The sequence below is a fragment of the Delphinapterus leucas genome, chromosome 1, assembly GCF_059928025.1.
Source record: "Delphinapterus leucas isolate spDelLeu-1000000601 "Yukka" chromosome 1, BTC_Dleu_Yukka2, whole genome shotgun sequence".
NCBI classification, from domain to species: domain Eukaryota; kingdom Metazoa; phylum Chordata; class Mammalia; order Artiodactyla; family Monodontidae; genus Delphinapterus; species Delphinapterus leucas.
Window position 1 is genome coordinate 156,095,950 of NC_143129.1, and position 16,367 is coordinate 156,112,316.

Below are 16,367 nucleotides of genomic sequence, written 5' to 3' on the forward strand. Positions count from 1 at the left end.
AGTCTGCTGCTCACCGTGGCATCCTTTAGCAGGAACAGCAATTCCACAGAGCCACGGCCAAGCACAGCTTGGTTTAAGGCTGGCACTTGGCAAACCTGTCAGTGACTTCTGAAGCCTTTAACCACTTAGCGATCTCTCTCCCTCTCCCCATTGATATCTCCTCTTGGGAAAGGATGGAGCTTAATGTGTCACCTTTCCTGGGATCCTTAATGTTCCCACTGCAATCTATGGGCCTTAAACCAAGGGAATGAAGTGCTGATGCAGGACCTCAAGGAGGGCAGGGCTCTGCTTGGCTGCCAGCAATGGAAGGAAAGCCCTGAACAATCAGGGGCTCGTGCCCTCAATAACAAGGGATTTCATGCGATTAAGTGCCCTAGCGCCCTCAGGCATCACCTTGACCTGGGAAGCAAGGTGGGGGGAAAGGAGCTGAGTTACTTCTGGGATATTTGGGGATCTCCCAGACTGGGATTGAGATTTACTATTTAGCCTCAAACCACTTTTTTTTAAAAACTAAAATGATCACTATGTCCCCAAACAGGTCAATAAGATCGTGAAAAAGATCAGTCCCCAAACTAGTTAGTATAATGACCAATAGCCAACCTAGTCTAAATCAACTTTTTGAAACCACAGTATTTTCTCCATATTACTTCTAAAAAGAATAATATACTTTTATGGGTAATTATGTTTTTGACTCTATTATTTATATTTGGAAATATTTTAATGTATTAAAAACAAGACAGAAAAATGAGTAACTTTTCCAAAGAACTGAGCCTGTTTTTTTTCTAACCTATATATTGGATTAAATTAATTCTACAAAACTATAGACTTTTGCATTTATATGTACAACAGCAAAGAAATGCGCTTAATAATACAGAGAAATAGCTTTAGAAAGAAACAAGTCATTATTGGAAAGTAGAGCTCTAAGAATTAAAACCCATTCTCAATCATTCATACCAATACAGGGAAGAAGCATGGAAAATAAAAGGTGCAGTCATCCAGATCTGAATTTGCCTAACATTTTTACTGATCATCTACTGTGTTTGAGGAACTTTGCCAAAAACATTCATATGTATTATTGCATTTAAATTAAAGGCATCTTGTTAAAAACAAAACAAAACAACATAGAGAACAGACTTGTGGTTGCCAAGGGGGAGGGAGGGAGGGAGAGGGATGGACTGGGAGTTTGGGGTTAGCAGATGCAAACTATTACATTTAGAGTAAATAAACAACAAGGTCCTACTATATAGCACAGGGAACTGTATTCAGTATCCTGGGATAAACCATAATGGAAAAGAGTATAAACAAGAATGTCTCTATGTGTATAACTGAGTCACTTTGCTGTACAGCAGAGATTAGCACAACATTGTAAATCAACTACGCTTCAATTAAAAAAAGAAGACATCTTGTATATGCATCCCTGCACTAGATCTGACTGTCAAAGTCTTTGCATTTACACAGAACTGATTCACAGTGGGTCCAGACCAGTGGGCACACAACACTCATTCATGTGCACACATATGCATCCCTGGCTTCACAACTAAAAAGCAAGCTTCAAAACTAAACTGGCTTCTTGTACGCTAGGAAAAAAAACCCCACAAAAACCCTTCATGTACAAAGCAAGTGGCAGAAATAAGAAAATAGCAGGACACTGTAGCAAGAGAGCAAGCAAGGACCTCACTTACAGCAGCTTTTAGGACCATTACATTTGGGCAGGATCATGTAACCATGGCTGGTAGTGAAGCTCTGAGAGTTGTTAAAAATGAATCAACACTATAAATAACGTAAGTGGATAATAATCCATTAAGTGCTGTACATTACTGTGTTGTGTTAGGAGGGAGATGTGTCATCCCAAACATGGTCTGGCTCATCTCAATCACTCTCCAGTTTTTCTCTGGTCTCTTTCTACCCTACCCCACAGCATTTTCTCATAAGGAAGTTACTTTTATTCTTACCGAGTAGATGCTATGCCACTTCTCTTTCCCTTTTAAAGGTCTTTGTTACAATGCCCAAAGAAATCTCACCTCTACCTCATTAAGACCCACAGTCATTATGTGGCCACCTTCTCTTTCCACCAACTGCTAATTTGAGGTCATTTAATTCAATTCAACCTTCACTGAACTGTTGAGATGAATCAGACATACTCTGAAGCAGGAATACAAAGATGAGCCAGGTGATCTCTGCATACCAGGAGCTTATCGTCTCCTTACAGAGAAATATATCAACATAATTTTAATTCATTCAGTCACTCAACACATATTTATTGTTTCATGCATTCATTCAGTGAAGATTTATTGAGCACCTACTTTGGGCCAAGCCCAGTGTTAGTTTGGGTTTCCCCAGAAGGACTGCTGGAGATAAGGACTGAAGTGCAAGAGGTCTATTATCACGGTGGCAATTTCAGGAAACACTGGAGGGGGAAGTAGAGAAGGCAATGCTGCAAATAAAAGGTGTGTTATGAAGTGAGTGATCACCTTGGCACCCAGGGCTTAATCTTGCCGGGCGACAATAAGAAACGGTTTAGTGCACACTCCTTGGTTACCCCACCCAAGGGGCGAGGAAGCTAGCAATTTATAATATTTATATACCAACCCTGTCTTTGGTTGAGAACTGATCGAGGGGTGTGGTATTAATTCCCTGGTCCTTCCAGCTTGCCATGCATGTGTGGGCAAAGTGAGCTCCTGTGACCAGAGAAAGCCCTCAGGCAGAGATTCAGGTGCTGATGGTTAGACTGGTGGCGGCGGCAGTGTAGGGCAAGAGGGGAGGACGGACACAATGCCATCAAATGGTAAGAGGAAAAGGGACACGGGAGGGCCTCTGACAGGCACTGTCTAAAAGGCTGGGCATAGGGGTTGAGCTGTGAGTGTAACAAACAATATCCCTGGAATTTAAGAAGAAAGAAAACAGACAACTGTAACTAATGTCACTGATGCTCTATGCAGAGCACCTGGGTATTAAGAAGAGTTATCAGTCTGGTTTGGGCAGGGGGTGGGGAGGTTCTAACGCAACGTGAGAACTGCTCTAGCAGGCATATATATCAGGGTACAGTGACAGCGAAGGAGGAGGGAACAGTTAGGTGATTATTTCTGAGAATCAAGGAAAGTTTCAGAGAGGAGATGCTGACTCGTAGAGCTTCTGGGCACAGAAGAAATGTGTAAAACTAATAAATGCATAATGTCTACCCTTCAGAAACAAGTCGATGGTCAAGGCATGGCAACACATAAGCACTGAGTTCTGCGACAGCTCAGGGCAAACGTATTTGCAAAGGCCTTTCAAGAAGTTGAGGACACGTGAGATGAAAGGCAGTTATGGCAAAGTAGATAAAGTCCTGGCCTCCAAGTCAGAGACTTGATTTAGTTCTGTGCTGTCATTTAACAGCTTGGCAAGACACAGAAAATGTCCCTGGGTCTCAGTTTCCTCTTCTGTAAAATGGAAGAACTTGAAAACCTTCCTCTCTCCCACACCTCACCAACACAATGCTTCCTCGCAGCCACGAAGACAAATCTCATCAGGCCCTTTTCTCCTTTCCTATCAGGCTCTCAAGATTCCAGTCTCCAAGGCCATGTCACTTCCCTGGACTCTGAACCCCACCTGGCTCTGACATTGCCTTTTCTTTCTTTCTTTCTTTTTTTTTTTTTTTTAACATTTGGGCTGCTCTGGATCTTCACTTCATTGCAGTGCACGGGCTTAGTTGCCCCAAGGCATGTGGGATCTTAGTTCCCTGACCAAGGATTGAACCTACGTCCCCTGCATTGGAAGGCAGATTCTTAACTACTGGACCACCAGGGAAGTCCCTGACATTGCCTTTTCTACTCCCACCTTGCACTCCTGCCCATCTCCCCGGTGCCCTCGGGGACTCAATCAATGGGACTCAATGGGCAGCAAATCTCCTATCCTTGAACTTTTCAGCAACTGTTCCCTTCCCCTTCTTTTTCTGAGTCTAACTGAACCCTGACTCTGCTTCCCCACCAGCCCTCCCAAGCTGTGGCTTCTCTCCCTCTCACCTGGGGTTACTGGGCCTAGAGGTAGGAGAGACGTGCTTCTTCCTACTCTCATCGCAGCTTGACCAGCATCCTTCTCTCCTAAAACACCCAACGTGACTCTCATCTGACAACACCACACATCTCCCTACTTGTGCAGGTCATCTAAAGACCCCAGTCACTCCCCTGTCCTTGAAGCTTTAGCTCCAGACTCACTGACTCCCCTGTGCTGTCACAGATACTGGTGATTTCAATATCCCCATGAAGAATTCTTCCAATTCCCAGGGCCTCTCTGTTTCTTGACCTCCTTTCCTCCAAGGATCTTGTCCACCATCCCACCCCAGCCACCAGTACCAGTTACATTCTAGACTTTATGCAGTGATCATAACTCCCATCTCCAAACACCGTCTCCTATCTTTCCAGCTCACTCTATAGTACCCCAACTCCAGCCACACTTTGACGCCACCTGGAACTACCATGCATGGATCCCCCATCTTTTCACTGTCCCTCACCCGCTTCATACCCTATTTCATTTCCATAGTCAAGCACCACAACATATATCCACAAATCCTTGCACCCATTTCTTGCTTGGCTAAACCACAACCCCAGTTGGACTGATCCAACTCTGCCTACTTCATGTGCCCTCCTGTGCAATGGAGCATGTCTGAAGAAAAAATACACAAACCTGCTGACTGATCTCAAGGGCATCCTTATTGCTGCCTGCTAAGCACTGTTTCCCTAGTCCATTCACTCTCCCTCAACACCAGACATCTATTGCACACTTTCTTTTCTTGCTTCAGATCTTCACTTCTTCCTCCCTCCTCCTCATTCTCACTCTTCCTATTTCAGGGAGAAAAACTGAAGCAATCAGAAAAGAACTTTTCTATAACTTCCCACTATCACATCTACCCACCTGCACCTGTGCCAGTAGGTGACCTTCTCTATTATAATGGCTGAAGTGTCCTTGTTCCTGGCTTAGGTCAACTCCTCGAAATAGGCACTAGATCCCAATCCCTCTCAGTCACGTAAGGCACTGCTCCAGCAAGTTACCTCTCTCTCCTACATCACCAATTTCTCTCTCTCTATTGGATCATTCACACCAGCATGCAATATTCTGTTATTTCTCCCTTCTTTAAGAAAATCCTCTCAAATCCATCTTTGAGCAATATCTTAGCTCAGGCTGCTATTACAAAATACTATAGGTTTGGTGACTTAAACAACAGACATTTATTTCTCACAGTTATGGGGACTAGAAGTCTGATATCGGGGTGCCAGCATTATTGGGTTCTGTTCCTGGCTTGCAGACAGCAGCCTTCTTGCTATATCCTCACATGGCAAGGAGAGGGAGGGAGGGAGAGGGAGAGGGAGAGGGAGAGAGGGGGAGAGAGGGGGAGAGAGGGGGGGGGGGGGGGGGGGGGGGGGAGAGAGGGAGAGAGGGAGAGAGGGAGAGAGGGAGAGAGGGAGAGAGGGAGAGAGGGAGAGAGGGAGAGAGAGGTGTCAAGTTCTCTCATCTCTTCTTATAAAGGCACTAATACCATTCATGAGGGTACCACCCTCATGACCTTCCAAAGGCCCCCCCTCCAAATACCATCACATTGGGGGTTAGGGCTTCAACGTATGAATTTTGGGAGAATACAATTCAGTCCGTAGCAAGTTATCAACCCATTTTTCACTTTCTCTTTATAACAAAACTCTTAAGGCAGTGTGTATATTCCCTGTTTTCCATTACTTCATTGAAACTGCTCTTATCAGAGTCACTAATGTTAAGTCCACATTCTATATCCAATGTTCAGTTCTCAGTCCTCATCTTAACTTGATTTACCAGCAATAGCTGAAACAGTCTCATCATGTCTTCCTTCTTTAAACACATTCTCCACTTGGCTTCCAGGACACCACACTCTCCAGGGTTTATTTCTTTTACTTAGGATTCTTTGCTGGTTCTTCCCCCTCTCCCCAACCACTAAACAGTGGAGTGCCCCAGAGCTCAGTCCTTGGACCTCTTTTCTGTCGACAGTCACTCCCGTGATAGGTGTATGGAGATGCTCCTACTTTTGATATCTTCAGGCCAGGGCTTTCCCCTGAATCCCAAGTTGATATGATCAACTGCCTACTTGCCATTTCCATTTGGATGTTTAATGGGTACCTTAGACTGAGACCTGATCCTCATCACCTGACCAAACCTAATCCTCTCACACACTTTCCATATGAGTAAATGGCAAACTTTATTCTTGCAGCTGCTCAGGACAAACTTTGGAGTCCTCCTTGATCAGTCCAACGTCTACACATCCAATGTCTGATCCAGTAGGCACATTCTGACAACTCTGTCTTCAAAATATATCCAAAAATCCAGTCACTTTTCACCTCCTCCCCTGAAATCATTCTAGTCCAACAACCATCATCCATCATCTGTTACCTGAACTGCAGCAAGAAACTCCTAAGCCATCTCTCTGCTTCTGCCCTTGCTGTCATCAGTCTATTCTCAACACTGTGGCCAGTATGACCCTGTGAACATAGGGCAGGTCATGTCACCCCTCTGTTCAAAACTCTTCAGTAGATTCCCAGCTCATTCCAGAGTAAAATACAATGTCCTTCCATGACCCACAAGGCCCTATACATTGGCTCCCCCCATGACCCACAAGGCCCTATACATTGGCTTCCCCCACCCCACCTCTCTGACCACCTCTCCTAATGCTCATTAACGCTCTGCTTTGGCCACACTGGTTTCCTTGTTGTTCCCTCTTGCCTGAACCACTCTACTCCCGGATATCCAAACAGCTTGCATCCTCATCTCCTTCAGGTCTTTACTTAAACATCATGTTCTGGGTGAGGACCACTCCAGCCACCCTATCTAAAATTACAATCCCTTTCTCTGCCCCCAGAAATGTGCTACTTTTTCCTCCTTTTCCCTTCCTTATTTTTTTTCCTCCTTAGCTCTTTTCACCAAATACTAATGTGTTTTAACTTGTTTGTATTCTATCTCCCCATCTAGAAGGTAATCTCCTTCAGAGGCAGGGATTTCTGCCTGTTTTGTTCTGGTGCCTAGATCAACACCCCTCACACAGTAGGCAGTCAGCAGATATTGTTGAGCAAATGCATGAATGAGATCATAGTAATGAGGGAGGCTGTGTCTGTCCTCGCTCTCTGTTACATCTCCAGCACCTAGCACAGCGCCTGGCCTGGCACAGAGTGGGCACCCAATTGATATTTGTGGAATGAACTAAGGGAATGAATAGGATTGTTGTGAAGATTAACTGACACATAAAAGATAGTTAAGTATTAATAACAGAGTTAAAGGAATGAGGAATGAAGAACCGTTATTCCTGTTCATTCCGCAATGCAAAGTAACTTAAATGTATCACTTCCTCATAGCAGGAGTCTTGAATTACATTTTTTTTTTTAATTTATTTTTGGCTGTGTTGGGTCTTCGTTTCTGTGCGAGGGCTTTCTCTAGTTGTGGCAAGCGGGGGCCACTCTTCATCGCTGTGCGCGGGGCCTCTCACTATCTCGGCCTCACTTGTTGCGGAGCACAAGCTCCAGAGCTGCAGGCTCAGTAGTTGTGGCTCACGGGCCTAGTTGCTCCGCGGCATGTGGGATCTTCCCAGACCAGGGCTCGAACCCGTGTCCCCTGCATTGGTAGGCAGATTCTCGATAACTGTGCCACCAGGGAAGCCCCTTGAATTACTTTTTAATAGTGAAGGAACAAGTAGAACTAGATTGAGAATTTCAGACCTTGTTGGAGTTTTGTATTAAAATAATATAAAGCCCTAATAAAGGTCTCTCCAGGAAGTGGGTAAGGTGACCCACCTACCTACTGGAGGAGTGGGTGGAGTGATGTGAGGCTAGCAGTGATGTACCTGGATGTCCATGGACTCTCTGCTAATAAGGGGGATGACAAGGAGGTATGGATGGATGGAGATGACGTGGACCTCTCTGATGATGGCTGTGTCCCTTCCACCAGGCAAGCCTAACAAATTTGGTGGAGGTGTATGGTAGCAACAACAGGTGGTTCAGAAACCTATAAAGCAGGGCTTTGAGATCCACTAAGGATCCCAATCTATTGGTTCTAGAACGTTTTCCAACACAGCTCATGAGCTGTCCCTAAAAACAGCTGTTAGAAACATCAACACTTCAACCCATCCTCAGCCCTTGAGGTCAGCCCACAGTTATAAATGTGGACCCATGGGGTAAAGCGTATCCATTCAGCACTCACATGTTTGGAAACATTACATGGTTGGTGCTTCCACCTACTGACCTTTCCACTAGTGCTGGATGGTGGTTTCTTTGGATTACAGGGTGTCAGGCACAGGCCTTTAGCAGGGACTGAGGTTAAAGATCAACCTTTGTGCACAAAGGTGAGCATGGTACCCTTTTCTGCTAGTGTCTTCTTGCACAGTAATGGGAGTCCATCCTTTCTCTGTGAGGCCTCTGTTGTCTTTTGGAAGGCTGCGATAAGACCATTTCCTCATTCAAGTTTACTTAGGATTTCCCCCTACCCAAACTTTTTAAATATTACTCACCTGGTCACTACAAAGAACAAAGTGAAAGTAGTCCAGAACACCTTAACGTAAAGAACCTGACCTAGAAACTGCCCTATGGCCACCAAGGTTTTAGCTCTGAAAGTAAGGGAAGAATGCTGAATCACCCTGCTCCTAGAAGCCGAACTGTAGCACATCTTCATTTCCAGGGCAGGTTCATTTCTTCTGTCTTCGTATCTGTCCCTGAGTTTGGGACTATACTTTTTTCTTGAGACAGTTAATTGTAAAGACCTTTGGGTGGTCAAAAAACTTGATTTTCACCAGTGACTCTGCCCTCAGAGAAGTAAATGCGCTCGTCACAAAAACAGTTATGTGTTCAATCATGATCTCCCAGACACAGCAGCTAACTACAGTACATCTCACATACCTGAATTAGCCTTTAAGGCACTTCACTCAGTCATCCAACAAACATCAACTGAAGGCCTACTATGTACCCGTTCCAGAGCATATATTTGAGGAATACCCAGTCATTTAGCGGGTGAGAGAAGATAAACTTTGTAAATAGATAAATTACAATAAAACACGATGAATGCTATCTTAGAAGGTCTGTACAATGTTATTTGGCAGCAGATGGCAGAGAGAGATTCCTGGGGGCTGGGTAAGGAGTCAAGACAGACCGTATAGAGAAGAGTGACTTGAGCTGGATATGCAGGGTGAATAAAAGTTCCCCATGGGGGAGGGAGCTGGACCAGACAGGCATCTCAGGCAGAGGCAACTTCAGTGCAAGGGGCAGGGAGGTCAGTATAGGCTGAAGCATAGGGTGGAGTGGAAGAGAGGAAACAGAAAGTGCTGAGCCCAGAATTACTGAGTGTTGGTCCCAACTGCCAGCCAGCACTATGTGCCCAGACACCCTGACTGACGTTTATCAGATTAATGTGTAAAAAGAACCTAGACCTATGCCTGGCACATGATAAACACTCCACGAATTTTGCTTTGAATATTACTATGTGCATTTTGGTGCCACGTTCACCACCATCTTATCCTCAGGATTGAGAAAAATTAACAAATATGTGTTGAATGAATGAAGAACTTGTGGTTTCTAAGAAGGAAATGGCAATGGATAGGATTCTCATAATGCTACATCCAGCAGGAAGGTGAAGGGAAAGTGTTTTCTGCAGGATTGCTTCAGTCACCTGAAGGTCATTCACTCTTCCCAGTAGTCTCCCCCACCCAAATCTATGCTGGGTAGGGCAGACCACTGGGTTAAAAAGAATAACCATAAAACCTTACATTTGCACAGCTTCTTCAGCTTACTTGTATTATCTAGTTTAAAATAACTGCAGTCTTTAAATCCCCAACTTTTAACCTCTTGTCTGAATCCTATTTCAGATATAACCTGAAATTCTCATCTCTGTATTTGAGTTCCCACTAGGCTCCATGGAGGGAAGACTGGCAATGAATTTAAGAAACTGGTAGAGTCACTGCCCATACCTGTCCCAAACTGACCCCTTCATCTACTCCCACACGAATCTCAAGAAAGAACAGAAAGGAGCCTGAGCAAAGGTGGTACCTTAACTTCCTAAACTATCACATTACTTTGAAACGTCACTGTCTAGCCTCAATTTAATATAATTCAGTTCAGTTCCACATCTGATGTCCTAAGGCATACTTATTCCATTACCACTGGCTGGGAATTAGGAGACCAGGTTTTTAAACTTCAGTTTGCTGCCAATTAGCTGGATGGCACTGAGCAAGTCACTTCGTTTTTTTGAGCACCAGGTTTTTCATTTGTAAAATGAAGGGGTCAGAAGGGGTGATCCTAAACTCCTTCCCAGCTCTCACAATAATTCTCAAATGGGAAATAGCATCGATGTCATTGTAACTCTTTCTCTATTTCGAAGCTAGTAAGTTCTAGAGTTTATTTCGGAGGAATACTTTGGCTCAGCAAATTACCAACAGTTTTCTACAGTTGACTCTAGAAGAAACTGGGAAGTAGACTGCATATCTTTATTCATTCAAAAATATTTCTTCAGTGCCTATTAAGGTGTGAGGCACTATTTAGACACTGTTACAGCCCTGAACAAAGCAAACGAGCTCAGTCTTCTCACGGAATTCACTTCCTTGTGTTTAATTAATCCCCCCACGCACCAAATAAATCTTTTGACTGCTTTGGACAGCAGAAACAGTGATCTAATAGGTTTGTTTTATGTGTTGTGATTTGTGTGGGGCAATCTCTGAATTAGCAAAAAAATGAAAACTGCTTCAAAAAATCCCTGTCTTCAGTTTCTCCATCGACTAGGTAAATAACTATGTAGTTTAAAAAGAAGTAACTCCTTGTTTCTGAATAGATTGAGATACATTCACACATGAATTCCAGAAAAATTTTAAGACACTAAACGAAAGGGGTGAAATGTTTCCTGCAGCATTAGAATTTAATTTTCTCTTTTCCTATGACTGATTCTTTAACATGGGGTTTTAGATACAAAACAAACAGCATTTCTCTTCTCCTTCACAGAATGCATGATGGGTCTACAAAAAGGAACATGATGTGGAATGATGTGCCTGTATCTCAACAAAGGCATCTTTATAGGCTGTAAAACAAATAAATAAAGAGCAAACTCTTGGTGTGGAAAGATGTATATACTAGATTTAGATCAGTAAAATATAACAGATTATTCCATTTAAGTATGGTACTGATGCAGAATTTTAGAGCTGGAGGAACCCTAACCCTTAGTTTTATAAATGAGAAACCTGAGATTCAAAGACATAAAGTGACTTGGCCAAGGCAAAGCCAAGATACTCATTAGCAACAAAGTTGTGATAAGAATCCAATTCTACTGATTCTCTGTCCAAGAATTAGTTCTATATTAACTAACTGAGAGTTTTAGCAAATCAAGACTAGAGAGATTGTGCCCTTTATGGCTGACAGCCATTGTTTTAGACTAAATGTATGATACCTGATGTCTGTAGTATATTTCTCCAACACACTATACAATCTGATATTACTTATGAAGGGTTTAGATAAATTTATAGATGAAACATCCGGGACAGATATGTTCTACTTAGAAACAGGTCATATTCAAAATCTCATTTCTAAAGAGCCTGTTCAGAATTTGGAACCCCTTTCCCCTGCCAAAGAAAAGTAACAAATTGTGAGTTAATTTAACCAGGCATGATTGAAATAATACGAATGGTATTCCAAGAAGCACTCTCACTGGGCCCAAAGCCCCTTGAGTCCTGGACCCCCCTGAAGTGACTGGATACCTCCAGACTGGAGGCTGGAGAGACTCAAAACTGCAGGCCAAGGGGAGGTTCCTAAGCCAGGATTCCTAAGTCAGAGACTGTCTGTGTTGGGATAATTAAGAATATCTAAAAACATACGTAACCTCTTGAGGTCATGGTCACAGATGATAACCATGTCTTACCCCAAAAAATCTCTTGGACACAGCAGTGGAGAAATCGGTGAGGCCAGAATGGTCTGTACCTGAAATCTTGGCTTTTCTGGAATCGTAATTCAGTACTTTCAGGGAGGAGGATGAGTTTAAAGAAAACCCATCAAAGGTCTTCTCTCCCACTTTACCCTCAAGAGGTGACTCCAATCTTTCTCAGATTTCTCCCCATCTGCAGGTTCCTAGCTTGGGAATAATATTCTATGTAGCGCATTAATGATGCTTAGACACTCTTGGAAAACTTTTAAAAACATTCATCCTAATGGCAATTTTGTAAATTTAGTGTGGGCTTCTATAAATCTAAACTGACAGCGTATCAATGGGAGCACAATTGGCTAATTTGGGGTTAGCTTGATTTTCTTCGGACCTCCAGGAGGCTTCAGGTGAATTTGAGTTCCTTCCAAACTAAGTCTCCTAAGTGAATTAAATCCTGTTCTCAAATCTTGGCCTCAGGACAGATGCTGGTAGTCAAAGAAGCTCTCAAGGTTAGGGGCTTTCTCTAACCCAAAGAGGTCTCTCAGGGGACAGCGGCAGGTTTGGAGGCCCGGAAGGAGATTTGGCCCGGGAGGGCCCGGTGCGCGCGCCCACCCGCTGGCTCTCGGAGATCCCGGAGCGCCTCCCTGCCCTCCCGGGCCCGCCTAGCTCACCGAGGTTGCCGCCGACGATGGTGACGGCGATCTGGTCCATGAGCACCGCCCGGAAGCGCACGTCCTGCTCGGAGCAGCGCTGCCTCAGGGCGCGCAAGATCTGCACCTGAGGGTAGTCCTCGCGGATGCGCCGGTCCGTCAGGAACCAGAGCTGGGAGCACATGGCGGCCAGGACGGCGGCGCCCGGCGGGGCGCGGGCCCCCTCGGCGCCCCGGGCCGCTCGCTCTGGCTGGCGGGCGGCCGGCGTCCCGGGCGAGCGCGCGCCGCGGCTCCACTCCCGCCCGTGCGCCAGGCGCCTCTGCAGCCCTGACCCAGCGAATCTGCCCGGCCACTCAGCGCCGCCGCCGATCCCGGCCAGCCAATCAGCGCGCGGCGGCGGGCGCGGGCCGGCCGCGGGGCCAGCTGCAGAGGCGGCCGCGGCGGGGCCCAAGCTTGCTGCGGCCGGGAGAAGAGACCCGGGTGGGGTTAGCGGCCCCGGGAAGCCCCGAGCGAGGAGTGCGGCGGGGAGGCTGAGGGAGGGCATCCCTGTCCCGCGCTGGACCCCGGCGGGCGTGGCGCTGCCGGCCGGGGTGGGGCGGCCGGAGCGGGAGGGGCTAGGGCGGCGACCCAGTGAAGCCGAGAGGGTGTCCGGGCTGATGGCATAGTGGTCAGCAGCGGGCAGCGGGATGCTTCCCAAAGGCCGTCCCGAGCACCCGGGGGCTGGGAGCATCGGCGTCCCCCTACAGAGCCTGGGGCAGGGCCTCGGGGACGTCCCAAAGGAGACTCCGGGGCCTGGCGAAGGTCACACAGCTAGGCCTCCAGGTGGACCCTGGCCTTGGAATGCTCTGCCCAAATCCTGGCCTGGAGCTGGAGTGGGGATTGAGGGTTCAGATAATTTGAAGGTGCGTTTCTCAGGGTCTCAGGTTTTCTTTCACTGGACACCCCCTACCAGGATTCAGCGGTTCTGGGCCTGCACAACCTCAATGTGAAGAAAATAGACTCCTTTTAGTTAGAAGGACCACCAGCTGGTCTTCCCCCATCCCCCCAGCCCGTACAACTGAGTCATCTTTAAACACTGTCCTTGGTCCTAGCCAATCGCAAATTCTGCCAGCAAACAACTATGTTTGAATCCAGACTTTCCTCTCTAAATAACTGAAAGACTGAAGTTAGCCATCTTTGGAGATTGCATTTGCTCTTCTGGCTCATTAAAATATTTGTCTTTTTTTTTTTTTTTTGGCTTAGGGGGGCAAGAGGAATTTCAAAGCAGGCCAAACAATAATTTAGAAAAGGGGTAAGATATCTCAGGTAAGGTATAGGCTTCACTATATATATTTTGCAGGTGTGTGCATTTACCCACTTGACGTGCCATTGGAAAAATTCTGTCTAAATGGAATTTCAAAAATTAATTATTTTTCCAGCACTGTTAAGTAAATCTTTTTGTGTTGCAAAATACCCGGCCCCCATGAATGTATTTTCTTAAAGTAACAGTAACCTAGTGCCCTATGACTTGGTAACTTTCAAAACTATCTTCTAACCACAGATCAACTTGGGCACTAGAGGCTCTATCTTGTACCTTGACCATTTCCTTCATGTCCTATGGTATATATTTTGTACATCCTGATGCTTTCTACTTGCTTTTGCAGGATCATAATACATAGGATGTCTATAAGATGATCAGAACCATAGCTGTCTGGAACGATAATTTGTATATAAGAGTCACTAAATTTAGAAGTTGCTTACAATCCATTTTCATAGTCATCTTCATAAGTCGAGAATGTTTAATTCATACGCAGATGGATGCCAAGATTCCCAAAACCCAAGCTTGAGGAGAACAGGATCTGGGGATCCAGATGTTGTGATCACTTCTTCACTGTCTTTGCTCACCCTCCCTAGAAGGTTGCTAACACCGCTGTGATCTCCCTTTTCTAGGATGGGTGATAAGTGAGAACCTGGGACAGTGACATATCCAGTTAGGACATAGCTAAACTTATGTTGGTATGTTTTGTTCTATTATCAAAATTATCAAGCACAGAGGTAACTGCCCCAGATTTGGGTTATTTTCTAAGATGTATTACCTTATATAATATTTCTCCATAGATGACTCCCAAATTCAGTCCCCTGACCAGGGATCAAACCCACGCCCCCTGCAGTGGAAGCACAGAGTCTTACCACTGGACTGCCAGGGAAGTCCCCAAATTCAATTTTAACCCTGATGCCTCCTGAGCTTCAACAATATAGAAACATGCTGTCCTGCCATCACCTCAATGTCCCTAGAGCTAAACTCATTCTTTTCCCCTTCATTCCAGATTCAGCTGTCTTAAACAATAAGAAAAATGTATTATCTCATGTAACAAGAAATCCAGGTAGGTCAGTTCTAAAGTTTATTCATTTAACAGCTCAGTAAATTTATCAGGGACCCAAATTCTTTCCATCTTTTCACTCTGACTACCTTAGGCCAGTGCCCCTCATAGTTACAAAATGGCTGCCATAATTTCAGCTGCCACGTGCATACACACAATGTCCAACAGAAGTAGAGAAACTGTTTCTTTCCCTGTGTCTCTATTTATTAGCAAGGAAAACCTGTCTCAGAAGACCGCAAGCAGGCTTCTCACACTCTCCCACATCTAAACCAGTCACCAGCAGAGAGTAAGAAGCCATCATGAGTGGCTTAATGTAATCATGATTTACCCACTGTGGCTGGGAATTGGAATCCCACCAAGCACATGTACAGTTAAGTGAACACCTGGGCAAGATTGGGGTTCTCTTAGGAATAAAGGGAGAATAGATGTTGGGAGGACAAACACTGGTGTTTGATACAGATGGCAATAAGGTAAGGCAATAAGGCTGTGGTAACAAGTGATTCCAAAGTGGCTTACAACAACAAAGTTTTATTTCTTGAAATATTGTACATGCCCATAACAGGTCAGTTTGGCATATTTGAGGTTGTCTTCATGCCAGGACCCAGGCTGGTAGTGTAACCTTTTTCTGGAATAATGTAGGTCTCGTGGAAGGGGGAAAATGATCACGGTGAATCACACGCTGGTTCTTAATGCTTCTGCCTGGAACTTTTACATGCTAGAGCTTGCATTTTCTCGGTCAGAGCAAGTTCACCTGGCCAAGTCTGACATGAGTAGGTAGCAAAGTATTATCCTTTCCTGGCAAGGGCAACAAAAATTTGTGAAAAACTATAACTGACAATACAGTCTGCCACACTCAAGGATGAGAAATAGCCAAATCCTACTCTGCTAATCGTGTCTCCTTCCTTTAGGGTTCCCAGGGGAACTATATAAAAGAAAGAAATTGGAATAGAAACCAAAGGATCATTTTATTCATAACTAAGCTAGCACCCAATAACCTCTAGAACAGAACTGTGCCAAAAGACTGAATCATATGGCTTATGTGTAAGGCTGAAGTGAAGCTTTGTAATTCCCTGCTCCGCCTCCACCCTCTAGATTTTGGGACTGTCATGCATAGGCATGCCTGTGGAAAGAGGGGAGAAGATGATCAGATCTGTGAGCAGACCAGCTTTACTCAACCAAGTGAGAGTCAAATAGAAACTGGGCTGGTCCTACCTGGAGCAAGTGCTCCTGACCATGTGCCCTTTCAACACAAAGTGACCCAACCACCAGTAAAATGTGAACTCGTTAGTGCCCTGGGCTCTGACCAATCAGATTAAAAACTTCTTCCTTCTGAAGGTAGCCAATCAGAGGCCAGGGCAGAGGAAAAGGGAATTCCTTCCTATGTTCTCACATTCTCAATTTTGTTCTCTCTTAATCCATTAGGAAGAGGGGTAGAAAAGTCTTCTGCCAAACAAATGAACATGCCTTGTCTATTTGCCTC

At 45.1% G+C, this 16,367-nt stretch overlaps 1 protein-coding gene across 3 annotated transcripts in view; it reads right to left on the minus strand.

The window, feature by feature from the left end:
* RIMKLA (ribosomal modification protein rimK like family member A) overlaps positions 1-12,867 on the minus strand; it is a 36,346-nt gene extending 23,479 nt beyond the window's left edge. For 2 of the 3 annotated variants that reach the window (XM_089894946.1, XM_089894941.1), the window contains exon 1: positions 12,549-12,795. In XM_089894946.1, coding sequence (XP_089751072.1) covers positions 12,549-12,711 — 163 coding nt within the window. In that variant the 5' untranslated portion in view covers positions 12,712-12,795. Of the gene's footprint in view, positions 1-12,548 lie in introns of all 3 variants that reach the window. The other variant, XM_022575430.2, reaches the window with a different exon arrangement.
* Positions 12,868-16,367: the final 3,500 nt, after the last annotated feature.